The sequence below is a fragment of the Macaca nemestrina genome, chromosome 17 (assembly GCF_043159975.1).
Source record: "Macaca nemestrina isolate mMacNem1 chromosome 17, mMacNem.hap1, whole genome shotgun sequence".
Taxonomy (NCBI): Eukaryota; Metazoa; Chordata; class Mammalia; order Primates; family Cercopithecidae; genus Macaca; species Macaca nemestrina.
In genome coordinates this window covers 4878175-4895179 of record NC_092141.1, presented here as the reverse complement: position 1 = coordinate 4895179, position 17005 = coordinate 4878175, and the positions used below count along the sequence as shown (strand labels likewise).

At 50.4% G+C, this 17005-nt stretch overlaps 1 protein-coding gene across 3 annotated transcripts in view; it reads left to right on the top strand.

Moving 5' to 3' along the window:
- The window catches only part of LOC105472246 (proline, glutamate and leucine rich protein 1), a 31171-nt gene extending 16913 nt beyond the window's left edge, over positions 1–14258 (top strand). The window contains exons 4-17 of one of the 3 annotated variants that reach the window (XM_011725313.3): positions 2333–2482; positions 2706–2777; positions 8863–8922; positions 9165–9315; positions 9510–9636; positions 9788–9875; positions 10300–10388; positions 10468–10584; positions 10697–10844; positions 10980–11139; positions 11978–12033; positions 12245–12409; positions 12494–13948; positions 14109–14258. In XM_011725313.3, coding sequence (XP_011723615.2) covers positions 2333–2482; positions 2706–2777; positions 8863–8922; positions 9165–9315; positions 9510–9636; positions 9788–9875; positions 10300–10388; positions 10468–10584; positions 10697–10844; positions 10980–11139; positions 11978–12033; positions 12245–12409; positions 12494–13948; positions 14109–14201 — 2931 coding nt within the window. In that variant the 3' untranslated portion in view covers positions 14202–14258. Of the gene's footprint in view, positions 1–2332; positions 2483–2705; positions 2778–8862; positions 8923–9164; positions 9316–9509; positions 9637–9787; positions 9876–10299; positions 10389–10467; positions 10585–10696; positions 10845–10979; positions 11140–11977; positions 12034–12202; positions 12410–12493; positions 13949–14108 lie in introns of all 3 variants that reach the window. The other 2 variants (XM_011725337.2, XM_071082183.1) reach the window with 2 other exon arrangements.
- Positions 14259–17005: the final 2747 nt, after the last annotated feature.

The window sequence follows — 17005 nt, the reverse complement described above, 5'->3', positions numbered from 1 at the left end:
GGACAAGATGCAGACTGAGAATCGTTGATCAGGTTAGCAGCATGGGTGGTAAGACCATAGTGAGAGTGGTTCTGCTGGAGCAGTGGATGCTGAAGCCAGACTGGCTCGGGATGAGAAGCAAATGGGAGAAGGGAAACGGAAGGAGGGAAGATGGGAAATCCTTTCAAGATGCTGGGCTCTAATGGATGATGAGAGAGAGAAATGGGGTGATTACTGGGATTTGGCAAGTGAAGTATGGGCTCGAGAAAAGACTTTTTCGGTGGCTCATGCCTGTGATCCCAGCACTTTGGGAGGCTGAGGCAGGCAGATAATGAGGTCAGGAGTTCAAGACCAGCCTGGCTAACATGGTGTAACCCCATCTCTACTAAAAATACAAAAATTAACCGGGCATGGTGGCGTGTGCCTGTAATCCCAGCTACTAGGGAGGCTGAGGCAGGAGAATTACTTGAACGAGGACCCAGGAGGCGGAGGTTGCAGTGAGCCAAGATCATGCCGCTGCACTCCAGCCTGGGCTACAGAGGGAAACTGCATCTCAAAATCAGTCAATCAATAAAATGAAAAAGACAAGCCTTTTTAAGATGGGAGAGACTTGAGCTGTATAAATGTCAGTGGGAAGGGTCCGTGTGATGGGGACTGGTTAGAAATTCAAGGGAGATAAAGCCAGTGAAAGTGTAAGGTTCTGAGAGGAAGGGAGGGGACAGTATTGAAAGCACAGTGGAGGGACTGTCTTTGGGTAGGAAGAGGGCAGGAGAGAGTGGATAGTGTGAAGATGAAATTTCGAGGTTTGGGAGTGGGAAGCGAAGGCTGTTTTATTAGGTTGGTGCAAAAGTAATTGCTGTTTTTATAGTTCCTTGTAATTATCTCTGGGCTTCAGTTTTTTCTGTGAAGTTATGAGCAAGGTTAAGCAGGTGACAGTGGTGGGAGAAGTAGCGAGTTGGGAGTTGGAGGAGAAAACTTAAGTAGCAGAGTTAACCAGAGAGAAATGCGGTAGGATTACTGGACAGTGATGAGGGCCTGTGTGTCGTTGGTAGGCCTGCCTGTTTTTGCTTCGTAAGTATTCTCTTTTTTTTGACACATAGCCTCCTCTCGTCTAGCAGGAGATATGTGCTGGATGCTTTTTCCTTAGATATATATTAATTTTCTAAGGAAGTCCTTTTAAATTCAAACTTTTTTTCTCCATGAGTTCCAGGGTGAGTTTGAGCCAGCTAGTAGCAACCTCAAAGAGGTGGGGCAGTTTTGTTATGACTGAGGCTTAGTTTTCAGTCTGAAAAGTGCTCTTCTCCCTTTCTAGCAGGGAACATTAGTATGAGATCATTGGAAAATTCTTCTAGGGCTGCGGTGAGCCGAGATTGCGCCTCTGCATTCTAGCCTGGGTGACAGAGTGAGACTTTGTCTCAAAGTGAAAAAAAAAAAGGGGGGGGGGGGGGCTGGGCACCGTGGCTCACGCCTATAATCCTAGCACTTTGGGAGTCTGAGGTGGGCGGATCACATGACTCCGAGAGTTCAAGACCAGCCTGGCCAATGTGGCAAAACCCTGTCTCTACTAAAAATACAAAAATATGCCAGGCATGATGGTCCATGCGTGTAATCCCAGCTACTCAGGAGGCTGAGGCATGAGAATCGCTTGAACCCGGGAGTCAGAGGTTGCAGTGAGCTGAGATTGCCTCAGTGCATTCCATCCTGGGGTACAGAGCAAGACCCTGTCTCAAAAAGAAAAGAAAACTCGGCCAGGCGCGGTGGCCCACACCTGTAATCCCAGCACTTTGGGAGGCCGAGACGGGCGGATCACGAGGTCAGGAGATTGAGACCATCCTGGCTAACACGAAGAAAACCCGTCTCTACTAAAAATATAAAAAATTAGCCTGGCGTGGTGGTGGGTGCCTGTAGTCCCAGCTACCCGGGAGGCTGAGGCAGGAAAATGGTGTGAACCCGGGAGGCAGAGCTTGCAGTGAGCCGAGATCGTGCCACTGCACTCCAGCCTGACTGAGTGAGACTCTGTCTCAAAAAAAAAAAGAAAAGAAAACTCTTCCAGTTAATCAGGTCTTTAAGGTATGGCTTTGTTACTCTTTTTTTCCCCACACAAATTCCTGGGACCCCAGATACCCCTAGAACCCTTAATAGTAAAACGTAAACACATGTCCTTTCTGTAGACAGAGATGTTACTCTTGGATACTCCATGCCTCCGTGCCCTCTTTTCCGCCAGGTAGTGGCTTGGATGGTCATGCTGACATTAACTGGTGTTTCTCAGAATGCTTGTATTGCAGTGCCTCCTGCTGCTCTTTGGTGACAGTCGAGGTGAGGCTGGAAGCACAAGACACTATTTTTTCTTTAGACCCAGGACCCGCCTGCCACAATGGAGCTGGCTGTGGCTGTCCTGAGGGACCTCCTCCGATATGCAGCCCAGCTGCCTGCACTGTTCCGGGATATCTCCATGAACCACCTCCCTGGCCTTCTCACCTCCCTGCTGGGCCTCAGGCCAGAGGTGAGATGTCTCCCCGGGCCCTTCCCTATGTCCCCCACACAGTCCTCACCTTCTCACACTGTTTAATTTGTTGATGGAAATGACTGGGGAATAGGATTGAAGAAGTGAGAAGAGGGAGGGGCTGAGAAAAAGTGATTTCTGGAGAAGGGCCCTTGCCGGGTGCTGGGGGAGATGGAATATGGTGATATGGTGCTCTCGGCCTCTCACTTTGTTTTTCCTATAGTGTGAGCAGTCAGCATTGGAAGGAATGAAGGCTTGTATGACCTATTTCCCTCGGGCTTGTGGTTCTCTCAAAGTAAGTATTTATGCACTCCTCTCCTCACCAGTGTAAGCCTTGAGAGCTCTTACCTCAGATTCCTGTCCTGAGATTCCTCAGCACCTATCTTCTGATTATCCTTTAAAGTGACCAATCTCCACAGCTACACTTCTACCACATTGTAGCACTCATCTCACTGAATCCTCATTCTTCCAGAGAAATTGGAATCAAGAACCTTGCCTAAGATCAGCAGGCATTGGAACCTGTATCTGCTTGATGCCTAAGCCAGACTCTAAACCATGGGCTCCTTCCTTTTTCTGCCTTGCCTTTTCTGTATCTCTTAAAATGCCCTGCCCACTTTTCTACCATCCTGTCTTTTTTTTGAGACAAGGTCTTACTCTGTTGCCCAGGCTGGGGTGCAGTGGCACACACTTGGCTCACTGTAGCCTTGACCTCCTGGGCTCAAGCAATTCTCCCACCTCGGCCTCCCAAGTAGCTGGGACTAAGGCGTGTGCCACCACACCCGGCTAATTATTAATTTTTTTGTAGGAAGTCTCGCTATGTTACCCAGGCTGGTCTTGAACTCCTGACCTCAAGTGATCCTCTTCCCTCAGCTTCCCAAAGTGCTGGGATTATAGGTGTGAGCCAGTGTGCCTGGCCCCCTTTCTATCTTACTTTATTCCTTTTTTAAAATCTTTTTTTAGTTTTTAATCTTCACATCATATCTTTATTATTTTTTTTTGAGACGGAGTCTCACTCTGTCGCCAGGCTGGAGTGCAGTGGTGTGATTTTGGCTCACTGCAACCTCCTCCTCCTGGGTTCAAGCAATTCTCCTTCCTTGGCCTCCCCAGTAGCTGGGACTACAGGTGCATACCACCACGCCCAGCTAATTTTTGTATTTTTAGTATAGACGGGGTTTCACCATGTTGGCCAGGATGGTCTCGATCTCTTGACCTTGTGATCCGCCTGCCTTGGCTTCCCAAAGTGCTGGGATTACAGGCATTAGCTACTGCACCCGGCCATTTTATTTTTATTTTGAGAGAGAGTCTCTGTCGCCCAGACTGGAGTGCAGTGGCGTGATCTCGGCTTACTGCAAGTTCCACCCCCCGGGTTCCAAGTGATTTTCGTGCCTTAGCCTCTGAGTAGCTGGGATTACAGACGTATGCGAGTAGCTGGGCTTACCGACGTATGCCACCACGCCCAGCTAATTTTTGTGTTTTTAGTAGAGACAAGGTATCACCATGTTGACCAGGCTGGTCTTGAACTCCTGGCCCCATGTGATCCTCCTGCCTCAGCCTCCCAAAGTGTTGGGATTATAGGCATGAGCCACCTGCGCACCCACCCAGCCTTTACTTTATTTTTGAAGATCTTGTAATTTTCTCTGGGAATGCTTCCTGACCCATCACTTCCCTAGGACAATTGCCCCAACACTTCTTTCTGCATATATTCCTGTTTAAACTCCCTCTGTCACTTCCTGACCCCTTCCTGCCAGTTGTCATGACGCATACAAGGTAACTGTACAAACAGGGTCTGTGTGGGTCAGATGATGGAGGAGGTCAGGAGAGGAATTACAGTTTTGTTTTTAAGGAGATGCAATAACATACATGAATGGATTACAGATTCTACTGAAGCAGTCACAGTTAAAGGGCCATTTGTAATTGGCACATTTGTTGTTTGTGGTATAATTGGATGCCAGCTGTACTTAAGAACAAGTAGGTGTTCCCTGTAGATTAAATGTTCTCTCTTATTTTGTTATATTCACCATTGGTTTGATAAACGATTGGACACCTGCTTACTAAGATGGAAGCACAAATCTCTAGAGAGCTGGAATTTGTGGCAAATTAGTAATTTTTTTGTTTAACTGGTGGAGTTAACTGTATTGGCTGTTAGTATTGTTAGTCAAGGGGGAGTTTGCTATTCAAGTTGTCTTGAAAGAGGTTATGAGGCTGGGCGTGGTGGCTCACGCCTGTAATCCCACCACTTTGGGAGGCCAAGGCAGGTGGATTGCATGAGCTCAGGAGTTCGAGACCAGCCTGGGCAACACAGTGAAACCTCGCCTCTACTAAAATACAAAATATTAGCCGGGCGTGGCGGTGTGTGCCTGTAGTCCCAGCTGCTCGGGAGGCTGAGGCAGGAGAATTGCTTGGACCCAGGAGGCGGAGGTTGCAGTGAGCCGAAATCGTGCCACTGTACTCCAGCCTGGGTGGCAGAGCGAGACTCTGTCTCCAAAAACTAAAAAAAAGAAAGTGAGATTAATGTGGTTCTGTGACCAAAGCAAGAAAGTAAGCTCTTGGAGGGAAAGGGAACTGGTCTAGTGGGTGCCCACTGCCATTCACTCTCCTGAGTGTGTAAGATGTGTTGTCCATTTTATCATTGTAATTATTCTGTGGAATTGGTATCATTGCATTTTACAGAGGAGAAAACCAGCGAGCGGAGAGGGACTTAAGTGACGTAAGCAAAGGTGGTATTATCTGGTCATTGTAAAACCGGGGCAGATAGCAGCTCTAACCAATTGTTAGTGGCTGTGTAGCTTGCTGGCCTGGGAAGGACTGTGAGTCAGAGTTCCACTGGCCTGAGCGCTGTGATCAGGGAGTGGTACCTGCTGTGGCTTTAGTAACTGGTTACTCGCAGTATCTGAAAAGTGCCTGAGCAGATGCTGGTTCTGGGTGAGCACGGGGTTGTGTCCTTGCTGGTTCCTTGTTTTCATGCGAACACCACTCATCACAGCTCATAGACTCTTTGGGTAGGCAGGGTGGGACTTTTTGTCAAGAAGGTATTTGGAGTGACTTATCGATTTTGTTAAAGTTTAGCAGAGGTTATTTACTGAGGTTTTACTAGGTTTAGTAAAAATTGGTTATCTTGTCAAATGTTCTGTAAGTTAACCTCTCAAATGACACAGGCCCACAGTTTGTCCCTGAACAAAGGTTTGGTTTTACTGCAAAAGTCTATTTTGATTCAGCTTTGTTCGGTATTACCTTTATCTACCTGCATCCCCCCATGAAAGGGGAAATTGAATGTTACTTACCGGGTAGAAGTGTGAATAGTAAGAGTTAAGGAGACTAGAATGCTAAGTGTTCTTTTGCTGTTGCTTTTTTAGTTTCAGTGTGAGTAGTCAGGAGAATTTATCTATAATTCACAACCTTTCGTCAGACCATCGAACTTAAGGCCTGCATTTTGAGTACCCTTTCCAAACAAACAAATGTTCCTGTGTCCTTGCAGGGAGTGTCTACCTTTATTTCCCTAAGAATCAAGTGTCATCTGCCAGGAGTTTGAGACCAGCCTGGCCTACATGGTGAAACCCTACCTCTACCAAAAATACAAAACAATTAGCTGGGTTTGGTGGTGCGCGCCTGTGGTTCCAGCTACTCAGAGCTTTGAGGCAGGAGATCCCCTGAAGCTGGGAGGCGGAGGTTGCAGTGAGCGGAGATCGTGGCACTGCACTGTAGCCTGGGTAACAGAGTGAGACCCTGTCTCAAAAAAAAAAAAACTAAAAACAGTGAGCCGTGGCACTGCACTCAAGCCTGGGTGACAGAGTGAGACCCTGTCTCAAAAAAAAAAAAAAAAAAAAAAAGGTCATCTGGAGAACTTCCCTCTGTTGAGGGTGTGGAGGATTTGGCTTTGTCGGTTGCCAGCACTTCAGATAAGAATCTGTTATGCAGAGGCTGCAGGGGCCATTTGCACTTGGACAGTCTAGCAGACTAGTACTTAGGGAAACTGGTAATTGCCGTTTTGAAGTGTGTTTTCTGTTACATTTCTGTGTGTTTTCTGTTACATTCCCCAGATACTCTCAGGGTAATTGCAGACTCCAAGCTCAGGGTTACTCCTCCCAAGTAATGTGAATCAAGCATTCTGAGTCCATGAGGTCAATTCCTGCAGAGACTTGAACTCATTTCCTTCGGCTTGCCACATTGATGAGCAGTTCCTCGGAATGGGTGGGAAGAGACTAAGCCACTCTTGAGAGAGCCCCAGGACGTGCTCTGGGTGTGCGCATTTTGGGTGAACTGTTCCAAGGGAGCCATCACTTTGGTTTGCTTTGTGAGTCAGCCAGGGCAGACCTGTGGTTAGAGCCATGTCACTTCACCGTACACTGCTTTATTGCAGTCACATAAGCAGACTTCTGTTGGCCTCAGCCCAGCTTTTTGAGCCTTTTTTGGAGATAGGGTCTCGCTCTGTGACCCAGGAGCACAGTGTTAAGATTGTAGCTCACTGTAACCTTGAACTCCTGGGCTCAAGTGATCCTCCCGTGTCAGTCTCCCAAGTAGCTAGGGTACAGGTGTGCGCCACCAGGATGTCTCGGGGAAAACGTGAGCCTGCTCTTTCCCCTTCTCTCTGTGTTGCCAGTGTTGGCTCCAGATTCTTGTTTTTCTGTATGCTTGTCTTATTGCCTTACTCTTTTTTTTTTTTCCCCCCCCCGAGAAGGAGTCTTGCTCTGTCACCCAGGCCGGAGTGCAGTGGCGTGATCTCGGCTCACTGCACCTTCTGCCTCCTGGGTTCAAGCAATTCTGCCTCCCAAGTAGCTGGGATTACAGGTGCCTGCCACCGTGCCCAACTAATTTTTGTATTTTTTTTTTTTTTTTTTTTTTGAGATGGAGTCTCGCTCTGTCACCCAGGCTGGAGTGCAGTGGCCGGATCTCAGCTCACTGCAAGCTCCGCCTCCCGGGTTCACGCCATTCTCCGGCCTCAGCCTCCCGAGTAGCTGGGACTACAGGCGCCCGCCACCTCGCCCGGCTAGTTTTTTTTTTGTATTTCTTAATAGAGACGGGGTTTCACCGTGTTAGCCAGGATGGTCTCGATCTCCTGACCTCGTGATCCGCCCGTCTCGGCCTCCCAAAGTGCTGGGATTACAGGCTTGAGCCACCGCGCCCTGCCAATTTTTGTATTTTTAGTAGAGACGGGGTTTCACCATGTTGTCCAGGCTGGTCTTGAACTCCTGACCTCGTGATCTGCCCACCTCAGTCTCCCAAAGTGCCAGGATTTCAGCTATGAGCCACCACGCCCGGCCTTTTTTTTTTCTTTTTGAGACAGGGTCTCACTCTCATCACCCAGGCTGGAGTACACTGACTGGCGTGATCTCGGTTCTGGGCTTGGGCGGTCCTCCCACCTCAGCCTCCCAAGTAACTGGGACTACAGGCATATGCCACCACACCCGACTAAGTTTTTGTATTTTTAGTAGAGATAGGGTTTCTTCATGTTGCCCAGACTGGTTTCAAACTCCTTGGCTCCAGTGATCCGCCTGCCTTGGTCTCCCAAAGTGCCTGGATTACAGGTGTGAGCTACTGCACCCAGCCTGTGCTTTTTTATTGACATGTTAAGTAATAAGATCTAGGAGCAGGTCTTACATCAACTGTAATTGCAAATTAGTGATTCATGTGAATGATATTTCAGGATGTGTTACAATTATAATGTGACATGAAAATGATTCTATTAGTGACAGTCACAGGTATTGCTGATACTGCTGTGGCTATTTGTCTGCATTTATAAGTAAAGAAAACACTACATTTCACAAATAGGTTAGTGGGAGTAATTTTTTTCCCCATCCATGTTCACAGGCCCCTTTGATTGTATACCCAACTAAATTGTGGTTCTCAGGTTAGACATTCCTGCCCTAGCACCTTCACACAGCATGCGGAGAAAGTGCTGAATGACAGATCGCTACCCCGAGACTTGCTGCCTTACTTCTGCTCTAGCGGCCAGCCTTCTTTTTTGACCTTGTCCTGCCCTCGTACCTCTGGTTAGTGTCTTAGCTTCCAGCTTGGACCCTCATTTTTGTGTGTGAGCTGGTAGAGTTGGAGTGTGGAGATTGTTTTTTAGTACTAGGTCCTTTTGACTTGAGGGAAAATTTTTGCAAAAACTGTCAAGGAGGAAGCCCAGCTGTCTGTGGGACAGGGCCAGACGCCTTTCCCTGCAGGCAGGAAGCCGAGGACCAGAGCTGGCGTTGAGGAGTCTTTCTACCATGAAAGCATGTCCGTGCCCGGTGTTGATGCCCCATAGAGGGCTTTGCTTCTTGTGTCTACAGGAAAAACAAGACCTGGGCTTAGAGTCTGCTGCTGGGAACAGATGGGGTGTACATCTCTGGCTCTCAGAGCTGGCTCACCGGCCTCTTCCTTTTTCCCTCCACATCCAGGGCAAGCTGGCCTCATTTTTTCTGTCTAGGGTGGATGCCTTGAGCCCTCAGCTCCAACAGGTAAAGGGCAGGGAGGGAGAGGGAGAGCCCGGGGATCTGAGTCTGGAGTGTCTTTTGCTGCTCCTCCTCAGCTTTTCTGTCCTGCCTTCATGTACCCATCTGGGTCCTTTGGCCTCATTGTCCCATCTCAGGTTTCCCTCAGAGCTCTCTGATCTCCATCTCTTTTGGGCGTTAGTGGGGCTGGGGGTTCTGTGGCTGGGCTGGATCCCCATCTGACCAGGTTTCTGTCCTTTGTCCCGCAGTTGGCCTGTGAGTGTTATTCCCGGCTGCCCTCGTTAGGGGCTGGCTTTTCCCAAGGCCTGAAGCACACTGAGAGCTGGGAGCAGGAGCTACACAGTCTGCTGGCCTCACTGCACACCCTGCTGGGGGCCCTGTATGAGGGAGCAGAGACCGGTAGGGACCAGGGCTGCTAGTCAGTGCAACAATGCTGAGGAAGTGTGGCAGGAAGGAACGGGAGGGAGCCCAGAGACAAGGGGCAGTTGGTTTTTGGGGATAATGGGTTAGAATACAGGCAGGTTGTCCACCAGAAATGACAGAGGAGGGGATGGAAGAAAGACAGGGTACAGGGTAGTTGTGCTTCTGCCCAGCTCCTGTGCAGAACGAAGGCCCTGGGGTGGAGATGCTGCTGTCCTCAGAAGATGGCGATGCCCATGTCCTTCTCCGGCTTCGGCAGAGGTTTTCGGGACTGGCCCGCTGCCTAGGGCTCATGCTCAGGTGTGTGGGGGTGTTGGAGGGAGCGGAGGCATGGAGCAGGAGGGGTTGATGAGAGAGTGTCCCCTTCATCATGAGAAAGGAGATGAAGGTGGGTGTGGGAGTTATACCAGGGAGCCTGCTCTGAGGGTCTCCCTGCTCTGATTCTCTTTAGCTCTGAGTTTGGAGCTCCCGTGTCCGTCCCTGTGCAGGAAATCCTGGATTTTATCTGCCGGACCCTCAGCGTCAGTAGCAAGAATATTGTAAGTGGGATTTGTCATCTCTTCACAGCCCTTGCTCAGGACACCAGGCAACCAGGAAAGTACTGGGGACCTGAGTCTCCCCGAACAGTGTCATCCTGGATCGTCCCAGACAGCTTCCTACTTTTGTCCAAATACTGTTACTCTGTGTGTCCCAACACAGGTGCACACTGTCAGAGTGTAGCAAATGCTTCCTTGGGGGAGGGTGGATTTGGGGATCAGCTGAGTCATTGCTGAGAGGCCCAGCTATCCTTCTTACCTTCCATCCAGGGTCTGTTTTAGAGGATAGGGGTTTGATTTTGTTGGGAGAGTTGAGATCGGGGGTAGGTTTCTTACCTATGTGTACATATGTAAATAGTCTGTCCCTGTTTCTGTCTCTGGCTCTCACTTTCTTCCCCTACTCTGTCTTTGCCACTTTTTTCTCCAGAGCTTGCATGGAGATGGTCCCCTGCGGCTGCTGCTGCTGCCCTCTATCCACCTTGAGGCCTTGGACCTGCTGTCTGCACTCATCCTCGCGTGAGTGGGATTGGGCTGGCTGTGGTGAAGGGATGGGGGCGTGCCAGAAACAAGGGTCACTGTTCCTTCTCTGCCCCAGATGTGGAAGCCGGCTCTTGCGCTTTGGGATCCTGATCAGCCGCCTGCTTCCCCAGGTCCTCAATTCCTGGAGCATCGGTAGAGATTCCCTCTCTCCCGGCCAGGAGAGGCCTTACAGGTGACCATCCAGGAAGGGAATAAAGATGAGAGGGGGTGAGGGGTGCAGGTGGGCTGCGGCTTCTGGCATGTTGACACTCCATTCATATCCGTCCTCTTTGCTCATGGCACAGCACGGTTCGGACCAAGGTGTACGCGGTGTTAGAGCTGTGGGTGCAGGTTTGTGGGGCCTCGGCGGGAATGCTTCAGGGAGGAGCCTCTGGAGAGGCCCTGCTCACCCACCTGCTCAGTGACATCTCACCGCCAGCTGATGCCCTTAAGGTGAGGAGGCCTCGGCTCCATCCCAGGACTCATCCTGTGCCCTTTGACCAAATGTGCCTGCTCAGCACTGTCTACTGCGGCTGTCCTGCCTTCTTGTTTGCCTGTGGATGTGATTTATGTTTCCTCTGCCACCAGCTGCGTAGCCCGCGGGGGAGCCCTGATGGGAGTTTGCAGACTGGGAAGCCCAGCGCCCCCAAGAAGCTAAAGCTGGATGTGGGGGAAGCTATGGCCCCGCCAAGCCACCGGAAAGGGGATAGCAATGCCAACAGTGATGTGTGTGCGGCTGCACTCAAAGGTGGGTGAGGTCTGTGCCCTGGACCACTGGGGCTCAAATGGGACCCCATCCTTGCCCCTAGTGGGACTCCCCCACCTACTATACCCCTAGATGAAACTTTCTGGGGGAGAGTGCCCAGACCAGCCTTTGTCCACCGTGATAAGTGATCGCCCAAACAGCGGGTGAAGGGGAAGGTGCCTGTAAAATGCAGAGCCCGGCAGAAGCCTGCAGAGAGGCCAGGAGGAGGCGCCCAAGCAGCCGCCCTGTTGCCAGGGCTGCAGGCGGCCTCAGGTCCTGCGGTTAGACCGGGGACTCTGGTAGCTGACACTGCCCCTCCAAGGCCTCTGCTTCCTCCTGCGTTCAGCACATTCTTGGTGCATCCACTTTCTATCAGGCAGAGTTCTAGCACGTGGGGAAGCCTCCTCCCTGTGAAGTCGACATTCTCCGTAGGGTAGGCTGCCTGGAGGAGCTCCCTGCTCTCACCGTAACCACTGACCTGTCTACAGAGGTTACTAGTCGGATACTGTGCAGTTAATGGATGACTTTCCTCTGAGTCCCATATATCTCACTGCCTGCCACCCTATCCCATGGGAAGGGGAGAACTGATTGTCCCCAAATATATAAATGCAAAATTATAAAATTTATAATTTTTTACTTACGTTGTCTCAATTAAATACTGTCAGTGGCCCTATACTGTACAGGTACTTTTATGATCCCCATTTTCTAGTTGAGAAGTTGAATGACTTGGCCAAGATAGGCAGTGGCAGAGTTGATGCCCACGTTGGGCTATGTGCTTCAGAAGCCCTTGCTGTCAGTCCTGTTGGGAGCCTTCTCTTTACACACCATTCTTCTTCCCCAGGCCTCAGCCGGACCATCCTCATGTGTGGACCTCTCATCAAGGAGGAGACTCACAGGGTTAGTGGAGCCTCGTCCACTAATGAGGAGATGCGGGAAGGAGGGGCCCCTGCTCTGTACACACTGGGGGGTGTGGCCCAGAGGTGGGTCCGTTCAGACCTGGGAGTAGGCTCTGGAGAAGGGTTGGGTGGTCTTGGGGATGTTTCCAGGTGTGCTCTGTGCTTTTCAGAGACTGCATGATCTGGTCCTCCCCCTGGTCATGGGTGTCCAGCAGGGTGAGGTCCTAGGCAGCTCCCCGTACACGAGCTCCCGCTGCCGTCGTGAACTCTACTGCCTGCTGCTGGCACTGCTGCTGGCCCCTTCTCCTCGCTGCCCACCTCCTCTTGCCTGTGCCCTGCAAGCCTTCTCCCTCGGCCAGCGAGAAGATAGCCTTGAGGTAACTGTGATGGGCCAAACCCTCTTTGGTTCCTGGAGTCTCTTGTTTCCTGGTGCTCACACTTGCCCTTTCTTCTTTCCTCAGGTCTCCTCTTTCTGCTCAGAAGCACTGGTGACCTGTGCTGCTCTGACCCACCCCCGGGTTCCTCCCCTGCAGCCCATGGGCCCCACCTGCCCCACACCTGCTCCAGTTCCCCCTCCTGAGGCCCCATCGCCCTTCAGGGCCCCACCCTTCCATCCTCCGGGCCCCATGCCCTCAGTGGGCCCTATGCCCTCAGCAGGGCCCATGCCCTCAGCAGGACCCATGCCTTCAGCAGGCCCTGTGCCCTCGGCACGCCCTGGACCTCCCACCACAGCCAACCACCTAGGCCTTTCTGTCTCAGGCCTAGTGTCTGTCCCTCCCCGGCTTCTTCCTGGCCCCGAGAACCACCGGGCAGGCTCAAATGAGGACCCCATCCTTGCCCCTAGTGGGACTCCCCCACCTACTATACCCCCAGATGAAACTTTTGGGGGGAGAGTGCCCAGACCAGCATTTGTCCACTATGATAAGGAGGAGGCATCTGATGTGGAGATCTCCTTGGAAAGTGACTCTGATGACAGCGTGGTGATCGTGCCCGAGGGGCTTCCCCCCCTGCCACCCCCACCACCCTCAGGTGCCACACCACCCCCTATAGCCCCCACTGGGCCACCAACAGCCTCCCCTCCTGTGCCAGCCAAGGAGGAGCCTGAAGAACTTCCTGCAGCCCCAGGGCCTCTCCCGCCACCCCCACCTCCGCCCCCGCCTGTTCCTGGTCCTGTGACGCTCCCTCCACCCCAGTTGGTCCCTGAAGGGACTCCTGGTGGGGGAGGACCCCCAGCCCTGGAAGAGGATTTGACGGTTATTAATATCAACAGCAGTGATGAAGAGGAGGAGGAAGAGGAAGAAGAGGAAGAAGAAGAAGAGGAAGAAGAGGAAGAGGAAGAAGACTTTGAGGAAGAGGAAGAGGATGAAGAGGAATATTTTGAAGAGGAAGAAGAGGAAGAAGAAGAGTTTGAAGAAGAGTTTGAGGAAGAAGAAGGTGAGTTAGAGGAAGAAGAAGAGGAGGAGGATGAGGAGGAGGAAGAAGAATTGGAAGAGGTGGAAGAGCTGGAGTTTGGCACAGCAGGAGGGGAGGTAGAAGAAGGTGGACCTCCACCCCCAACCCTGCCTCCAGCTCTGCCTCCCCCTGAGTCTCCCCCAAAGGTGCAGCCTGAGCCAGAACCAGAACCCGGGCTGCTGTTGGAAGTGGAGGAGCCAGGGGCAGAGGAGGAGCATGGGGCTGACACAGCTCCCACCCTGGCCCCTGAAGTGCTCCCCTCCCAGGGAGAGGTGGAGAGGGAAGAGGGGAGCCCCTCGGCAGGCCCCCCTCCCCAAGAGCTTGTTGAAGAAGAGCCCTCTGCTCCCCCAACCCTGCTGGAGGAGGGAACTGAGGATGGGGGTGACAGGGTACAGCCCCCACCAGAGACACCTGCAGAGGAAGAGATGGAGACAGAGACAGAGGCTGAAGCTCTCCAGGAAAAGGTGAGAGGGCCAGGCAGGGAAGGCACCTTGGGTGAGAAGGTGGGGCTGCCGGGAGAGTGGGTGGCAGCCACTTATCTTAGGAGACGTTTGCCCAGCCTGAATCATTCTTCTGTGTGTGTGTGTATGACTATTCTGAATCTTGTATCTTTGTGCCTAAAAGGAGCAGGATGACACAGCTGCCATGCTGGCCGACTTCATCGATTGTCCCCCTGATGATGAGAAGCCACCGCCTCCCACAGAGCCTGACTCCTAGCCATCTTCTGCACCCCACTCTTTGTTTCCAATAAAGTTTTATGTCCTTAGATAGCGACCACTGCTTCTGCCTTTTGCCACACCTGGGTCCCCAGCCAGAAGCTCAGGTGTCTGCTGGGCTTTTTAGGGTATCCATAGTATTCCCCAGATGTCTCCATAGCTGTCCTCTTGTCGATGATCCAGAGAGGAACCATTGACATACGGGGGTAATGGACTGTCCCGTCACTCAGCACAATGGTGTCAGAATTGTAGGTTTCTGGCTGGATGCTAAACGTGCAGAATTGTGTGTAGGGTTGAGAATGAGGAGTTATAGAGACAGCCCTGCTTTCGTGTTTGTATTCGGGGTGGGAAACGTGTGGAGAATGTATGGGATTAAGTCTCCTAGTGAGTGGACCTGTGTCAACACACACATACCCACATGTGTGCGTGCTCAAACACATACGGCCCCTTGGTCTGAAAGGGCAGGCTGAGTGATTGCTCAGCCTATGGAAGTTTAGAAAATTAGGAAAAGGTGTGGAGCAGTTCAGTCATTGAATTTTGGGAAATTTGGACCTTACTCCAAGATAAAAGGACGTCCGTAGTGAGTATGTTGGGAATGAGCTGTTTTGGGGCTGGTCCTCATGACGGTTTCCCCCACAACTGCCTGGCAGGAGTTTGATAAGCTCACCCCAGGCCTTCCTGCTCACTCTTGAGGTGTGGACATTCCCCACCCAGTGTGTTATCTTTTTTCTTTTTTTGAGATAGACTCTTGCTCTGGCGCCCAGGCTGGAGTGCGGTGGCGTGATATCGGCTCACTGCAACCTCCGCCCCCTGGGTCCAAGCAGTTCTCTGCTTCAGCCTTCTAATAAGTAGCTGGGATTACAGGCGCCCGCCACCACCCGGCTAATTTTTGTATTTTTAGTGGAGATGAGGTTTCACCATGTTGGTCAGGCTGGTCTTGAACTCCTGAGCTCATGATCCACCTGCCTCGGCCTCCCAAAGTGCTGGGATTACAGGTGTGAACCACTGCACCCGGCCATCCCAGTATCTGTTTTCTTTAAGCAGTAATCCTGTTCTAGGCCTTGCTGGGATGGATGTGTGAGGATGAACCGAGAGATGTGTCTGTGAGAGGGTACAACGGTGTGGGCTTGAACTAGGGGCCCCGTGATTTTTTTACTCAGTCAATTGAATCATGAACATAGGTAAAGTGCCTTTGTGATGCAGAAGAGGGAGTCATTTTTCCCAACATTTATCTTAAAGAGCCCTTTGAGGAGGTGGCATTTGAGCTAATTTTTGGAAACTTCAGTAGGATTTTAAAAAGTTACCCCTCAACTTGTTATTTCGAAAAATTTCAAGCAGAAAAGTGAGAACAGTACAACAGATAACCTTTGCCTAGATTTGCCAATTAACATTTAGTCATGTTAACTTTTATCCCTATAAACTGCATGTCTACATGTAGACGTATCTCTATTATACCATGTATCTGTCTAATCTATACATCTGTCTTTCTACACAGTTCTGTTTTCATGGGACCATGTGAAAGTCAGTTGTAGACATCGTGGCCCTTCCCATCCCAAATTCTTTAACATAAATTATCTTCTAAGATTAAGGACGTTTTTCTGCATAATCATGATACCGTTATCAAACCTAAGAAAAATAACAGTAATCCAGTGATAATTGTGATATTAAAATTTTCCTATTCCTAAAATGTCTTATAGCTTTTTTTTCCTCCTCTGAGTTCAAGAGGAATTTCTTGTAGGTGGAGAAGGCCCTGGAAGGTTGAAGGATCACTGCAAGGACAAGGGTGTAGAGTGTGAAAAGTGCAATAATGGTTTTTCAGAAAGGGAAATAACCTGATTTCTGGAAACTAGATTGGTAAAGTTGACATCGATTCTGGGGAAGAGGCTAACAGAATTTTTTCTGATTTGAATTGTATTCTGAATAGGTAAAACATCCACGTGGTTCACAATTCAAGAGGTGCAAAAGGTTTGTTGAAAAGTCTCTTTAGCCACTGAGATTTTCTGCCAGAGCAGCCAGTATGATCAGTTTTTACATATTCATCTGGAGATAGTGTATGCACATACAAATATATATAATTTTTAGATGCAAATGGTAGTAAATTATCACTTAATATAAATCAATTTCACTGTCATGGGGATTTATTCATTCCGCAGATGTTTCCTATGTACTGACTATATAGTAGACACAGGCTGGGCGCGGTGGCTCACGTCTGTAATCCCAGCACTTGGGGAGGCTGAGAGGGGTGGATCACCTGAGGTCAGGAGTTCGAGATCAGCCTGACCAAACTGGTGAAAACCCCGTCTCTACTTTAGAAAAAAAATACAAAAATTAGCTGGATGTGGTGGAAAGCACCTGTAATCCCAGCTACTCAGCAGGCTGAGACAGGAGAATTGCTTGAACCCAGGAGGTGGAAATTTCAGTGAGCTGAGATCGCGCCATTGCACTCCAGCCTGGGCAACAGAGCGAGACTTCGTCTCAAAAAAGTGTGTGTGTGTGTGTGTGTGTGTGTGTGTGTAACTCTAGCTCCACAGGAGGTTGCGGAGATGCTGCTGAGAGGGTGGGGATGGCAAGCTGTCCTTCAGCCAGTTTCCTCCAGTGGTTAGATCTTCCATTATTACAGTAAAACCAGGAATTTGATGTTGGCAGTGATTGACAGGCACTGTTTTACAAAGCTGGAGATAGAGCAGTAAACAAAATGCAGAAATCTCTGCCGTGCCCTTGTGGGGTTTGTATCCTAGAAATTTTGGGGGTAGGGGGTAGGGGGTAGTGTATATTTGATGGTGAGAACAGTGGGAAAATAAAGCA